Below are 15,656 nucleotides of genomic sequence, written 5' to 3' on the forward strand. Positions count from 1 at the left end.
ATAATGTATTCTAGGAAAACTTGCTTTAACAAGGAGCCTAATTTTATGACAATAGTTTAAAAGTGCAGTTTTAAATTGCATTGGAAAACAGTTAGAAATCAGTTGCAAACCAATTAGATTGACATGATGAATTAAGAGCCAAAGTTCTTGTGCCAAATTTGTGTACTATCAAATTTATTCTTCTGGACACAGATGTGCCAATGTTTTTTTTAATCTAGTTGTCTTCTCTTTTAATCCAAATATATTTTATTCAGATTGAAGTTGTTATGTTTAATAGTCATGCTTTTATTTACCAAAATGCATAATTTAACTTAAAAATAAAGACAATACTACATTTAATTTATATCTCCTACTTTGAGTGAAAACAACAGATCAGCCTCACATTTCTTCTTTTATACATCCTAATTAGGATTTAGAAGTAAGAACTGAACATTAATTTTATGGGTTTTTTTCTACTTGATAGGTGCTATGGATATAGAGGAGAGAAATCGCCAAATGAAAATTAACAAATACAAACAGGTAGCCGGATCAGATCCCAGACTGGAACAAGATTACCATTCGAAGGCAAGACAATTTTCTTTTTAAAAGTTGTAAAATAGCAATCATATGAAGCTGCTAGATTCTTTTAAGTGACTGAATATAGATAAGTCAGACACAAACATATAATGTAATGGCCCAGTGATATTAAATGCTAAAATGTATAATGTGTTTGTGTACCAGCTCTTAGGGATATACTTCTCCTTATTAGAAACACATTATTATATAACATATAAAGTTAAAGACCTAAAGACCAAAGCTTTTAGATTTTTTTTTATTTGATAAAATTTGTATCCCTCCAAAAATATATAGGGAAGTCTTCCATTATCATCCTATGTGTTTTTTTAATACATCTTTTTCTGTTTTACTACTTTGGCATTTTAATTAAATCTGATTTATTACTGAGTTATGGGAGCAAACATATGGTTAGAAGGTTCAAAAGGTGATTTAGCAAATATATTTTTAAATTATCCTCTGGGTATAAATTGAGATAAGAGATCTAGCCAGGAAGATAATTAAGAGTATTATTTATCTTGCTCTTCATTACCTTTATATTTTTAAAGGCATTTTAGGATCATAATTATTGTTTAGCATGAGTATCCTGTCTACTATGATCATTACATATAATCTTCTCAATAATATCATCATTTTAGAAAAGAGTGTCATGAAAAATAAAAGCCAGGACAAAGTAAGGGAAAGGTAGCTCAAGATGTAATGAGCCAGATGTGCAGTGTGGCATCCTAACAGGCAGCGACGGGATGGGGCTCAGCTAACTGGTAGGACACTTGCCTACAAGGTAGGATGCCCTGGACAAAATCATTAGCACTATTTATAAACAAACAAAAAATAAATCAATCAAGAAAGCAAGCAAAGACAGAAAAGGCAGAAGCATGGTTGGTTGAATGAGCTGCATCAGTCATATAATAAAATAAGTCTTAATCCCAGCACTGGGAAAACAGAGGCAGGCAGATCTATGTGAGTTCATGGTCAGCCTGGTCTACAAAGTGAGTTCTGGGCCAGCCAAGGCCTCACAGTGAGACCTTCCTTGTTTGTTTCAAAACCATAAACAGTAAATATAAAGTAAGAAAGAGAGAGAGAAAGAAAGAAAGAAAGAAGGGAGGGAGGGAGGGAGGGAGGGAGGGAGGGAGGGAGGAAGAGAGAGAGAGAGAGAGAGAGAGAGAGAGAGAGAGAGAGAGAGAGAGAGAGAGAGAGAAAGAGAGAAAGAAAGAAAGAAAGAAAGAAAGAAAGAAAGAAAGAAAGAAAGAAAGAAAGAAAGAAAGAAAGAAAGAAAGAAAGAAAGAAAGAAAAATAAGCAAGCAAGCAAGTCCTCTAAAAGCAGTAGCAATGGTTCTTATTTGAAATACCTTACAGGATTATTTCAGAGTCTTGGAAGAAAGAGATGCTATAGGTATGGCTAAGAGTTTTTGTTTTCCAAAACATAAATTTGAAGTCCTCACCACTCTTTGATAACTGAATGTTTAAAGCCCTAAATTTTTATAACCTTTGATACTAAACATTTTAGGTTTGGAAAAAGCTGGAGTACTAATAAAGAACTAATTATACTGAACAAGATAATTTCATAATTTTCAAAGTATAACCCCAGAGCACTGACATCCTTGCCCCTGGGGACATTTTAGAAAAACAATTCTCTGCATTCTTCACACCTGTGAAATCTCCATTAGATGATTAGACTAAAGTCCATTTAGACTAAAGTTTTAAAACTGTTGCTCTAAAATGAAGTGATTCTGAAATTTAGTTTTTGTAGTGGAAATAGTTGGCTAGAAGCTAGAGATGAATGATAATGAAATTTGGATTCTTTATTTTGAGAGCAAATTATCTTACATTTTGTAAGACCTCGTATGGAGTTTGACTAATCTACCAGAGCATAACAAAAATCACAGCCTTTCTTTTTCTGGGGCTAGGATCTGTTCTCTGCTCACTCCAAACTATAATCCAGTCACTAAGGTACAGCTGTACTTGTTTCCAAATGTGGAGCTGTGCTTGGTACACTGCCTCCTGTCATCTCTAGGTTAACCTTGGTGCCCTGTCTCCCAGTATCTCTAGGTTAACCTTGGTGCCCTGTCTCCCAGTATCTCTAGGTTAACCTTTCTCTCTTAAAGGTCAAAGAAAAATTACAGAGTATGTTTTTTCAGTCAAGATTAAGTTATGTTTAGTTTCCATATTAATAACTTCTTAGACCACAATTTTACAAATCATGTCTTCTTTTTAATAAGAGACAGTCACACCTCCAGTCTTCATTTACCTATTTTGATTTTCTTTATGTGCCACTTACAAAACTACTACTATTGGATAATGTATTTTAATATGGTATATCCAGTTTTTCCCCCAAACTAATCTAATAAAGGAACTTAAATAATGAAGTATTGCAAGTTAGGTAATCAATTGTTAAAGATTTTTGACTTTAAAATAATAGAATCTTTGGTATCCTGTCACTAAATATTGAAAGCACGGCTATCTACGGCTAGAAATAAAGAAAGGTTAAATAATTTACTGTTCTAAAATATAGAAAATTAGGTTATCTAGTATTATAAAATATAGAGAGAGGAGGAAACACCTTATAAAATAGAAATTGGTTTACATACAGTTACAGAAAGGTTAGGTGAACTTCATTAAAAAGCATAGGGTGGTTAGCACATGAATGTCAGTCACCCACTGAGTCATAGGAAATGGTACTACAGCTAACCCAGGTTTTCAGTTTTCAGATAACGGACATGAAACCCAAAGCTTTACACATATAAAGCACCTGCTACACTTTTAGCTATAATCCTGGAGTGTTGGTGATGGTATCATGAAGTTCTGTGTCGAATTGTATTAAATATTAGACGAGTTTTTAAAATCCATGGCGTCTACCTTGTTAGCCCCTGTTGGGATTTCTCAAGTCTTCAGTATGGATAATTCTAAATAACTCTTGATAAACTCACAGTACTAACAAACCCTCCTTAGTGTTTCTCTTTAAAGGCATCCTGCTAAGCAACTCTTTTTAGAAACATCTTATGTATTCTCAGAAACCGGAAGCACGGGGTATTTTGGATAAGACTATAAAGGGATATGCACATGTGATTTCTGTTTTTCTCAAGGATTTTCCTCAAAGGAGAATATGGCATTGCAGTCTACATGCTTCTCGGGCTTTGAATTTTCTCCCATCTTGAATGTGATTCACCCTTCCATTCTTGGCAGTGATTTATTGATTAACTTACTTTTCTTCTTGAAAATCAGTGTTCTCTTATTGGCTCAGAAACATGTAATTTGTCTGTGAAACTTAGCAGTATACACAGTCAATGATAGTTGACTGTGATTTATATGTTATAATAAATTAGCATAATCATTCATAATTAAGTATCAAATAGCATGAAAAATTATATAATATTTAAAAATATAATGTTTATTTTTGAATTAGCTCTATCTGGCATCTTGGATAATTTTAAAAACAATTAAATAGCTGGGCAGCAGTGGTGCACGCCTTCAATCCCAGCACTCGGGAGGAAGGGGCAGGTGGATCTCTGTGAGTTTGAGGCCAGCCTGGGCTACAAAGTGAAATCCAGGACAGGCACCAAACTACACAGAGAAACCCTGTCTCAAAAAAACCAAAAAGGAAAAAAAAACAATTAAATAGAAAGGGTTTTGTTTTTGTTTTACTATTTTACAAATATTAGCATACAATTCATTAGCACAGAATGTATAATGGACCTCAAAGATTATTCTCTGTAATAATGTTCTTTTTCAAAGGACATTTTATGGAAAAATTTCTCCAAAATCATCATGCTATTCTCTTCTATTATAGCACCTACACTGCAATTTTCTGATTTGACTACACACAATTAAAAAGCAATGTAATTCATAAATTGTTGCGATATTTTCAAATATAGACCAAAAGCCTGCAGTTCATTTAACCTATAACCTAAAAGGCTATTCTATTAGTCGAATTCAGTGCACTGGTTTTCTAGAAGCAGGACCGATGCTGTGAAGGACAGGAAAGGTTTATTTCTCCGTTCATTGCATTGCCAGTTGTCAGGGACTGCTGACCTATGTCTTGTCACTTGTCCCTTAAGTTTCTAGTTTGATAAACACTCGTGACACATCTCATAAACATGAGTAACACAGTCCAGTTAAATCCATTTAAAGAAAATAGGGATACCAATACAGGTACATATTTCATTTTAAGTACAAATAAAACTAAAGTTTATGGAACCATAGACAATATAAAATGTTTTAGACATTTTGCAAGATAGTCACAATGAATTAAACTATTATATTTTATCACAACTGTTTTAACAGAGAAAGCAAAATCAATGCTAGCCTTTGTATTGACTTTTCAGAAGATGGGAATGGAGATAGCAGAGAGAGGACATCAGTTGAAGCTTGTTAGGAGTGACGACGTGGGTGTTGATAAGAGTGACCTGACCACAAGGGTGTTTAAAAGTTGGTGTTTGTGCAGAAATTCTTGGAAGCTTGAGCATCATCCCATTGTGGAAGCAATTCTCAAGTGCAGCTTGGAGCCAAGCTGACTCCTCTTGGATGTTTGGGTGGCTTTGGTCCTTTATCTGTTACTAGGGTGATGGTAGAAACTTCACTGGGCAGTGTGATGATAGTTATAGGAAAAGATACAGCTTTGTACTTAGTAAGTGCTCAGTAATGACATGGATGATATTAGTTAGTTTTCTATTAATAGTGACATAATCAAATGTGTTCATGGGCAATGCAAATGAAAGTGGTGGATCCCAATAAAATTTCAGAAATAGCTGAGCTAATGAAAGGATCTACTATAGGATAAATACCCTTAAATGTTTGCTTCATTCTATAATAGGTTCAAGCAACCAAAATATAAAAGAAAAATAATATAAAGGGTGGAAATTTATGAACCTTGAAAATGACATGCAAGTTATAAAAAATAAAACAACTGTAACAGGTGACTAATATTTATAAACAAAATTACTAAGATAAAATATACTGTCAAAGTTGGCATTGTAGGGGCTGGAGAGATGGCTCAAGGGTTAAGAGCACCGACTGCTCTTCCAGACGTCCTGAGTTCGATTCCCAGCACCCACATGGTGGCTCACAACCATCTGTAATGAGATCTGGCGCCCTCTTCTGTATACATAATAAATAAATAAATCTTTAAAAAAAAAAAAAAAAAAAAAAAAAAAGTTGGCATTGTATACATGTATTTTCCCTATAATTAATAGTACACATTTTCAAATACATCTTAATTGTGAGGTCATAAATAAATCTGAAAGCTGATCGATTAAACTTATATAAGGCAAAATTTAAAATACAGATTAAATAGTCTTATACAAATTATTAAGATGTATAAAATGTATGAATTTTAGATATGATTTAGAAATAGAACAATGAATTTGTGTATGAGTTTTAGAGCACTGACCGAAATAAAATGTTTGGGGAATTTTTTTCTTAAGCCAAAAGTTTGAGTTGCTGACGTTATACAGCAAGTAGCGCAGTGAGTGTGAGCCAGGCTTTGTTTCGACTGGAGAGAGCCATGAAATACCAGTTCTCAGGCGCCATGACAGTCTGGTACTCAGGGAGCCAGGCGTCATGGCGCCCTCGGCAATGCTTCTCCTTACAGGTCCTCAGGATGCCCCTGTGATGTCCCCGAGGAAGTTATGAACTTCTTTCCCTCCCAGTAAACAGTCTGTTGTTTGATGAACAGAAGTAGGGGTCACAGTTTAGAATTCCTATTGGCCTTACACCAGCCTGGGGCCACACCCCCATTTCTTCATCTTAGCACACCATTTCTGAAATCTTCTATTTGCCTTTGCCAATTTTTTTTTGTTATTGTGTTCATTTCCATAAACCCTGCATTGAACAGATTCTACAGCAAAATCCCAACATCCTTCCAGAGACCAGTAGGACTGCTTTGAGACCCTAGGGAGGCACAAAAGATAAGTTCCACTACTTGGAAGAATTCTTTCTGCCAAGCCAGCTAGCTTGCCTCCGAGAAAGACTGCATGCTAAGGCATGGCCGCTGCCACCCCGTAGATTGCCAAGCAGTGGAAGTGTCAGCCGGTGCCATGTGCTCAGTAGAGATGGCTTCCCCTCTGCTCCTCCACCTTAGCCAACCACTACGCCTTTAATTAGTCACCTTCTGTGTACTTTTGCACTCCACTCTGTGGTTAGTTCTTTACAAGTACATTTATGAAGAAAGCTAGAACGAGATTTTAGAGTTAGTACTTACCAATGGCAGCAGTTATCAGTACTGTCCTCTCACGAGCCCTAATCAAAGACAGCCTCCACTCCCATTGTCAAATTTGAAAAATCACTTCAAGGACAGTCATATATTGAGAAGACAAAGAATTCAGTCATGTTTTGAAAATCTTTTTGTCTCATTTTTCCTTTTCTTAGTTTTTTTTTAAAAATAATATTTATGAAAGGAGTGTTCCCATTTATCTTTTTTTTTTTTTTTTTTTGAGAGAGAGAGAGAGACAGGGTTTCTCTGTGTAGCTTTGCACCTTTCCTGGAACTCACTCTGTAGACCAGGCTGGCCTTGAACTCACAGAGATCTGCCTGCCTCTGCCTCCCGAGTGCTGGGATTAAGGCGTGAGTCATCACCACCTGCTTGTTCCCATTTATCTTGAATATCCATCAGACTAGAATTTTCAGCTAACTAAACATTTTATGTATGTATTTATATCATTTTTCTATTATATTTGAAATAAGTGGAAGAAGGGGTGATAAGTATGTCACTGAGGGTGAAGAAGTCATTGGGAATGTATCTATTTCACTTGATGTGAATCATCAGTACCTACAGTAGTAGCCACATTCAGAGCAGTATACAGAAATACCGATATATGGGCAGTTTGGGAAATAGCAGTCCTCAGTTGATTTTCATCAGTTGATTATAATTTAATGTAGATTGCAGAGTAGCGTGTAGCTGGAAGTTCCAGTCCCACCTATGGGTCAGGCTTCTTGCCAGCTAGCTCTTATAACTTAACTCAACCCATAACTATTAATCTATGTATTGCCATGTATTCTGTGGCTTTACCTGCGTCCCCATTACATGTTGCTCCTTGGACGGGTGGTTTGGCATCTCCCCTTACTCTCCTTTTTCCTTTCACTGTCCCTCTTAGATTTACCCGCCTGGCTCCATCCTGTCCTGCCATAGGCCAGTGCAGCTTTATTTACAGCCAGTGGGAGTAACATGTATTCACAGCATACAGAAAGACATCCCACAGCAGTAGTGTTAAATGGAACTCCAGAAGTAAACTACTTAGTTCCCTCTACCTCTCCACAGCCTCAGGGGAGTTACCTCTTACACTGCACAGAATTGTTTTCCTAATTAAGTCTGTGTACACACAGAGCTGTTGAGATGGGGCCGTGAAGATCAGCATCGTCTAGTCATAATATGCCACTGTCAATGGTAGTGATGGTGATGAATGTAGAGGAAGAAAAAGAATTGCTGTTTCCAGTGAGCCCTTGGAGTTCAGGTTTTATTTGTGGACTTCAAAAGTCTAGAGCAGATAGATAAACTTATCTTTAAGGCAATCATAAAAGTAAGAAAAGAGAAAAATGAAGAAAGTTACAGTTTTTAAGAAACCTAAAAACTTATTTAAGTATTCTTGTGTTTTTCCAGTCTGGTCAAATTATTATCTTTCTTTCATGTTTTCTGTTGATCTGTATATCCTTAAATTTTATTTCAAATATGTCTGTGCTGATATAGTTAGCTAGAAATGTTTGTTTACACATAATTTAGATAGATATGTAAACTGTACACATGCAACATACACATGCCATAAAGCTGATTGAGTGAATTTCTGTCCTTGATGTTTTAGTTGTTTTGTCTCTATAAGGACACCCGTCTGAATGGATTGGCCTCAGCCAAATGACCTCACTTTATCTTTAGTCACTCCTTAAAGTCCCTGTCCTCTAGTGCAGTCACATTCTGAGACACTGACTCCCACATTTGAATTTGGAAGCAACTCAATTCAAACCACAACAAATCTCTGCGGATTAGCTAATGGCCATTTAAATTAACACTTGATGGACTGGAGAGATGCCTCAGGGTCAAGAACATGTGCTGCCCTTGAAGACCTGAGTTTGGTTCCCAGCATCCTCATAGTGGCTTACAGCCTCTCCAGTTCAGGAAATCCAAGGCCCTCTTCTGGTCTACATGTAACTGGTTTCAGGAAGTATGCAAAGCATGTTTCATTACAATGTAGGTAATGATCTAAACACTGCTAACTGAAGCTATATTGGTTGGAGCATTTTGGTTGATTTTGTAACTTTTTTCTTTCTCTTTTTTCCTGTTTTCCCTACTATCCTCTCAAATCCTTAGAAAATATTCTGAGTTTGTTTCTGAAAGTTCACTTTAAAAAGCGTCTTTCTTAGCTGTAAAATCTCATTCAAGTGTGGTTTTCTTAACCTGTGTTTCATACTGACTTTCAGGAACAGATTTATTTTTTCTTCCATTGTTCATTCATTTCTACTTCCAGCCATAGAGTCACATTTAGTGGTAGGAAGTGTTAAAAGAATATTTTGTTATGAAGAGCGAGATCCAGGACAGGTACCATATGGAGAAACCCTGTCTCGGGGAAAAAAAAAGAAGGTTTGAAATAACTGAAACAGCAGCTTATACTTTTGTAGCACAGTAGAAAATGCCATCCAAAATGCAATTTCTTTCTTTCTTTTCTTTTCTTTTTTTTTTTTTTTTTTTTTTTTTTTTAGTAAATATAATGTTCCTAAAGACTAACAAAAGAAAGAATTTTAAATAAAAGTGTCTCTGGCTACCTGCAGATAAAAGGGTCAGCCTATGGACAATAGCACAATTGTTAAAAGCACAGTTTATTCCTGTGTTGTCTAAGAATACAAGGAGTAACAATTCTCTTTTACCTCCAGGAAAAAATAACAATTTACACTTTCACATTTGATTTTATCAATCTATCAGAATTGATGGTTTGCTAACAATTAGAATACTTTTTAGGGAATGACTGGTGAGGACCACAGAAAGGAGAGAAGTCTTGCTTAATGTAATCAGGAACTATATTAAAAATAAAGAATAAATGATGTGAAGTAAGAGAGTAAGTATCATTTCATGCAATCTAATAAGATAAAGTGTTGGTGTATAAGTACTGCAAACATTAAAATTTCCATGCACAAGAATGGGTTTCTGAACTTTGGTCATGGATGGGTGAAGTGCCCATGAGACTTAGCCCTCTCTAAGGATGATTAGCAGTTAGGTTGTGGGAGGAGGGTGTCATTTTCTTCAGTGACAGTCACTGGTAAGTTGCCCTTACTCTATTAAATAACTCCCCCACCCACTATCTGGCAAGAAATAAATAAACTCAGTGGGCCACACACAATAAAAGATGTGAAGGGAGGAGGGCTTCTTGGGAAGAGAGGGTTCAGCAGGTGGGTGGGGTAATGATGACTAAAATTTATTATAGATGTATGAAACTGTCAAACAATTAAAAAGTAAGAAATATAAACAGAAAGGATGTGGAAGATAACACCTGAGACACAGTCATGCCCTGGGCACCCGATGGTCATCTATATGTGTTTCGTTCTCTGGACTGTACAGCTCCTGTTTCTTGTCTTTCCAACTAAAATATGCACTTTTAAGAATGGGCAACACACTTGTCTTTGTAATTCCTCCCGCTGTGGGCATTTGATTTGGCCCTAGTAAGCAATCAATAGGATATTCTGTTTTAATTTATTTTTAGTTTTGTGAGTTAACATGGATGTGGATATTGAAAGCAAGCTAAAATATTAAGCATGTTTTGGGAAAGGTTTTGCAGGTGAGTTTTTAGCATCTGTCTTAGTAAGGGTTTCTATTGCTGCAATAAAACACCATAACCAAAAAGCAAGTTGGGGAGGAAAGGGTTTATTGAGGTTACACTTCACCAAAAGGAAGTCAGGACAGGAACTTAAGCAGAACAGGAACCTGGAGGCAGGAGCTGATGCAGAGACATGGAGGGGAGCTGCTTACTGGCTTGCTTTCCTGGCTTGCTCAGCCTGCTTTCTTACAGACCCAGGGCCACCAGCCCAGTGATGGCACCACCCAAAATGGGCTGTACCCTCCCCCAGATACTATATTTTTAGAATACCAATATCTATATTCTTCTATACTGCTTTTCTAAATTTTCATAAAATTCGCAGTATTATAGGTTTCGAAGGCAGTCACTATTGTGAGTAAACATGTGTATTTAAAACATAACTCTACAGAGTGAGTTCGGGATAGTCAGGACCACACAGTGAAATCCTGTCTTAAAAAACTAAAAATAAATAAATGAATAAATAATAAAAAGTGAAGTGTAACTCTAATAAAATATTGAAGATACGAATGAAAATTAAAGACAAGGAGTTCTGTGTAGCATCTACTACTCTGGATGCTCAGACTTGGCTGCTCTTCCATCCAGAATAGCCTCTGGAGACCAAACTATTACTCCTCGTTCATGTTAACAGGTTCAAAGGTTCAAAGTAATGGACCTTCCAGATTCCCAACACAGATACAATGCTGTATCTGCCATATGCTTGAATGTAATGGGCCAGAGGGATTGTGGGGCCATTTTAGGTTGGTTTTTTTTTTTTTTAATGCCATGCAGTTTTCAGATTATTTTTTTTCCTTTTATTTTATTTTACAATACCCTTCAGTTCTACGTATCAGCCACAGATTCCCTTGTTCTCCCCCTTCCTGCCCCCCTCCCCTTCCCCCCAGCCCAACCCCCATTCCCACCTCGTCCAGGGCAAAGCCTCCCCCGAGGACTGCGATCAACCTGGTAGACTCAGTCCAGGCAGGTCCATTCCCTCCTCCCAGACTGAGCCAAGTGTCCCTGCATAAGCCCCAGGTTTCAAACAGCCAACTCATGCAATTAGTTCTCCTAGCTACAAGTACCTGTGCTCTCTCTCTCTTACCTCCCAAGGTACTGATATTTGAAATAAAGCCCTACTTTATAACTGCTCATATTTCTTCTATACCTGCCTGCTTCAGATTCTCATAGCTATGGTCCTGCTTTTGGCGTTCTCGTATCTTATTTCTATAGCAACACTTGAGATGCTAGCTTGCCACTTCACATCTGGGATATGATAAATAAGGCTTGTCTATTAGGGTATCTCATGTCTTACAAAAGCATGTAAATATTCTCTAATAAACTATAAAAGTTTCGTAATGAGCCATGTAATGCTTAAAAATAACTCCAAAAGACTATAAGTTTTTGTAGGTTGGCCAGGTTTCTTTATATTCTTTTTATTTTTTTAAAAATTAGTAAACAGGGTATTAAGTTTCATTGTGGCATATTTAAAATTTAATTTTTTTTCTTGATCTTTCTACCACTGTCTTCTTCTTAGCCTCCCTCTTGGGCCCTTTCACCCCCACTGGCCATCTTCCCCTTTCATGTCCCACATGATCTGCTCTTCCCATCTCCACCTTCAACCCCTCTGCTTACCCTCGTGCTCGTCTTTCTAGTTTCACGGTATTTCTTAATTCTGAGTAGACCATAAAAGTTTCTGGCCTGAGCTCTGGAGAGGCCTTCACTGGTACCAGTTGATGAAGTGCTGCTATGTGTGGGTCCATCAGTTTGGACTAAGCTGGCATTTATTCTGTCCTCCCTTGGCTTCAGTGTGCATGAAATTGTTTGCTAGTAAGGGTCTGTTCTTAAAAGGAACAAATGAGGTCCTGTTTCATATTGGAATGGGTCATTTCTGTTAACATGGCTAAGGGTTCGTCATTGTCTGAGGAAAGCAGACTCCACAGTTCCAGAATGAGGCAGAAAGTCCCAATGGCATGCATTTGTGATTTCACAGCATAATAAAGAGAAAAAAATAAACCTAAATAAGTAAATGTCCAATTGCTAGTATTCTAAGTATATTTTCTATCATAGGTAGAATTTAAAAAATAACATTGATTATATATTGGGAAAGGGAAATGCCACTTGTAAACCATAAGAATATTCAAACTTTAATTAGTTATAATCAAAGGTTGTTGTTTTTCTTGATTTGAAACTTTCCTTAGAGTCTAATATAAGCATAATTATAGATTAACTATATAATGGCTGAAAGTGAATTAACAAATTGGGATTATTGGTTTCTTTTATTTGCACGACATGGGATTAGAAAATAATTTATAAAGGAGATTGCTAGCTAGTTTCAAGGTTTTTAGGTCAAGATATTTGAAGGTAGAGCTGAATGGTGGGCAAAACTTGGTATCCTGAAAATGAACTTTGGTATCCTCAAAGACTGTGGCTAACGACTGTCATGATAAATATCTACTGAGTCAAGTCTTTTTTAATTTTGGCTCACATTGACCTGAGAGGAAGTTAGTTGTTATTTTCATCTAGACTCAACAAAGTCAACAGAGTTGCTTAAGAATACATGGCTACTATCGTGGAAGAATAGTGCAGTACATAGCCATTTCTTCCAGCTCTCTTAACCCATGGTCATCATAGTATATGGCCTCTTATATGACTACATTTTGATATTCACTAATGTTGTTTATAGAATATGTGTCTAGCTTGAGGTTAGAAAATATATTTTTTCGGATATACACTAGAAAGAGTTTTATATCGGTGTCATGGTTAAGGTTTTTATTGCTATGAGAAACACCATGACCAAATGTAATTTGGAGAGGAAAGGATTTGTCTCAACCACAAATTTCAGGTAACACTCTATCACTGAGGAAAGTCAGGGCAAGAACCTGGAGGCAGGAACTGATGCAGGGGCCATAGAAGAAGGCTGCTCACTGACTTGCTCTTGTGGCTTGCTCAGCCTACTTTTTATAGCACCCAGGACCACCAGCCGAGAGCTTGTACCACCTACAGTGAGCTGTGCCCTCCTATATCAGTCATCAATCAAGAAAATGAACCGTGGGCTGGGCAAATGGCTCAGAGGTTAAGAACACTGACTGCTCTTCCAGAGATCCTGAGTTCAATTCCCAGCAACCACATGGTGACTCAAAACCATCTGTAATGAGATCTGGTGCCCTCTTCTGGCCTGCAGGCATACATGCAGACAGAACACTGTATACATAATAAATAAATAAATCTTTAAAAAGAAGAGAAGAAGAAGGGAGAGAGAGAATATGAGAATGAACTACAGGTTTAGCCATGTGCCAATTGGGTGGGGGCAATTTTCTTAATTGAGGTTTCCTCTTCTAAAATGATTCGAACTTGTGTGAAGTTGACAAAAACCTAGCCAGTTCAATTGGTCAGGTTTGCATCCAGCAACAACAAAAATACGACAAAAATTACCAAAATCAGTAAAAGATTATCTTTTCCATTCAACACCAAGTACAAACAGCAGTCCAGGACTGGAATTACTACTTACTGAAGTATTCTTTCTACTCTATTCTTGGAAAAAGCCTTTCATTCACAGAATTGCTACTGTACCAGTGGGTTCATAGTAAGTTTCAACCAGAGAAGAGGGAAAATTCAACGGCCGGAGTTGGCCCATTATAAACAGGAAAGAAATGGCTTTCTCTTATCCCTTATCTCCTTATCCCTTGACTCCTGTTCATGTATCAGTGGTCACACTAGTCTAATTCTAACCCAGCTGTGTGGGATACTAGAAAATGAAGTTTTGCTTTGCTGCTGTATAATGGCTGGATTACTTAATAAAGAACTGAGGAGGAGCAAGCATGTAGAATGGGTATTCAGCAGTGATGGCCACAAGTAAATAGCCACTAAGGACTCACCATACAAAGACCAAGTACCTATTCATTGCTCCCAAGGGGCTAAATGTTAAGGTAATGTTGGTGTCTCTTAAATGAGTAACCAATATTTCTTTATGATTAAAGTGGAGAATGCTGGAGAGAAGTCAAAGGTAATTCACAGCCACCTTTATGAAATCTATTTGGATTTTGTGTCTTATTAATTAGCACAAAGAATGTGAGAGATACAGAAAGGGCTGTTTTGAAGCAAAAGAGAATATATTTGACTTTGGCCATATTAAATGTATCTGAAAAACCACAAGTGGGAGGTAACCAGTTCATCTGCACAAATATGAGTCGAAAGCTTGGGATAGAGGTCAGGACACAAAACAAAGATCTATTAGTCATTATGTAGTCGTTAACCCATAAATAACGACCTTGAACATCCATGGAATAATATGTGTGATGAGAAGAAAAGAGTATTTAGATGGAAACTTCAGACAAGTGTGTCAGATAAGGATAAGAAAAGTGAAACCAGGAAAAAATAGTGAGAATAGCCAAGGAAGTAGAGGAGAAACCACAAGGGGCATTGTCTGAGAAGCCATTCCAAGAGCGTGCGTCAGGAAAAGAAGGAAAGGAGGAAAGCTAAGAAGTCTCTGACTTTCAAAGAAGCATCCCATTGTTTGTAGAGCAGTTTTCCTAAGTGTTGAAATAGAATGGGCTGGATTATCATTGCTTCTGAAGACTAGAATGGTAACTTCCTTTTTAATGTGAAAACATGAGCTCTACAGCAAGCTGAGGTCTCTAAACCTGGGATGTCTTTTTAGAAACTGGCATAGATCCTACTTCTGGAAATTTTGGGAAATAAACAAAAGATATTTTTTAACCATGAGCTAACTGAATAGAATACAGAGTTCCCACAAGGCCAGGGGTTTAGGAAAGCCAAAATTACCTACTGGTGATATTTCTTCCTTTACAAGTCCTCTGGGAAAAATAATTTACTCAATTACTTTTCTTCAGACCAAAAATTGCAGCTGGGTTCTTGAATAGGTACTGGCGTACATGCTACCTTTTTGATTCTGGTTTTTACTTTATGCTGTTATTGTTGTTTATGCTCCAAAGATTTCCTTGGATTAGTGTATTTCAGGTGTTTTATTGATCTTTACTCATCTCCTAGGACGTTGGTGACTCCTGCAAATACCGCACATATTTCTAAACTCCATCCCCTCCTGTGTGCCCAATTCTGCAGTCAGTGACCACATGATAAATTAATCAGCCATGATTTTTACTGTTTTGTTTGTTTGTTTCATTTTGTTTTTGGGGTACTGGGGATTGAATCCAGAGTTTCACAAACACTAAGCAAGTTTTCTGCCCCAGGCTCATTATGGAAACTTTCAAACTGTAATTATAAACAATGCCTTTAAATTAAACTTTTTGACTCAGAAAGCTGGTTTGTTAACATCTGCCAAATACCACTTCCTCCAGTCTCCATGGGACTTAAAAGATG

General features: G+C 37.0%; 1 protein-coding gene across 49 annotated transcripts in view; it reads left to right on the forward strand.

The window, feature by feature from the left end:
- Rims2 (regulating synaptic membrane exocytosis 2) overlaps positions 1-15,656 on the forward strand; it is a 472,086-nt gene that overhangs the window by 344,934 nt on the left and 111,496 nt on the right. For 35 of the 49 annotated variants that reach the window (XM_028879262.2, XM_028879266.2, XM_028879263.1 and 32 more), the window contains one exon: positions 464-564. The exons of the other annotated variants lie outside the window; for them this stretch is intronic. In XM_028879262.2, coding sequence (XP_028735095.1) covers positions 464-564 — 101 coding nt within the window. The remainder of the gene's footprint in view (positions 1-463; positions 565-15,656) is intronic. 49 annotated transcript variants of the gene reach the window in all.

The sequence above is a fragment of the Peromyscus leucopus genome, chromosome 20 (genome assembly GCF_004664715.2).
Source record: "Peromyscus leucopus breed LL Stock chromosome 20, UCI_PerLeu_2.1, whole genome shotgun sequence".
Classification (NCBI taxonomy): domain Eukaryota; kingdom Metazoa; phylum Chordata; class Mammalia; order Rodentia; family Cricetidae; genus Peromyscus; species Peromyscus leucopus.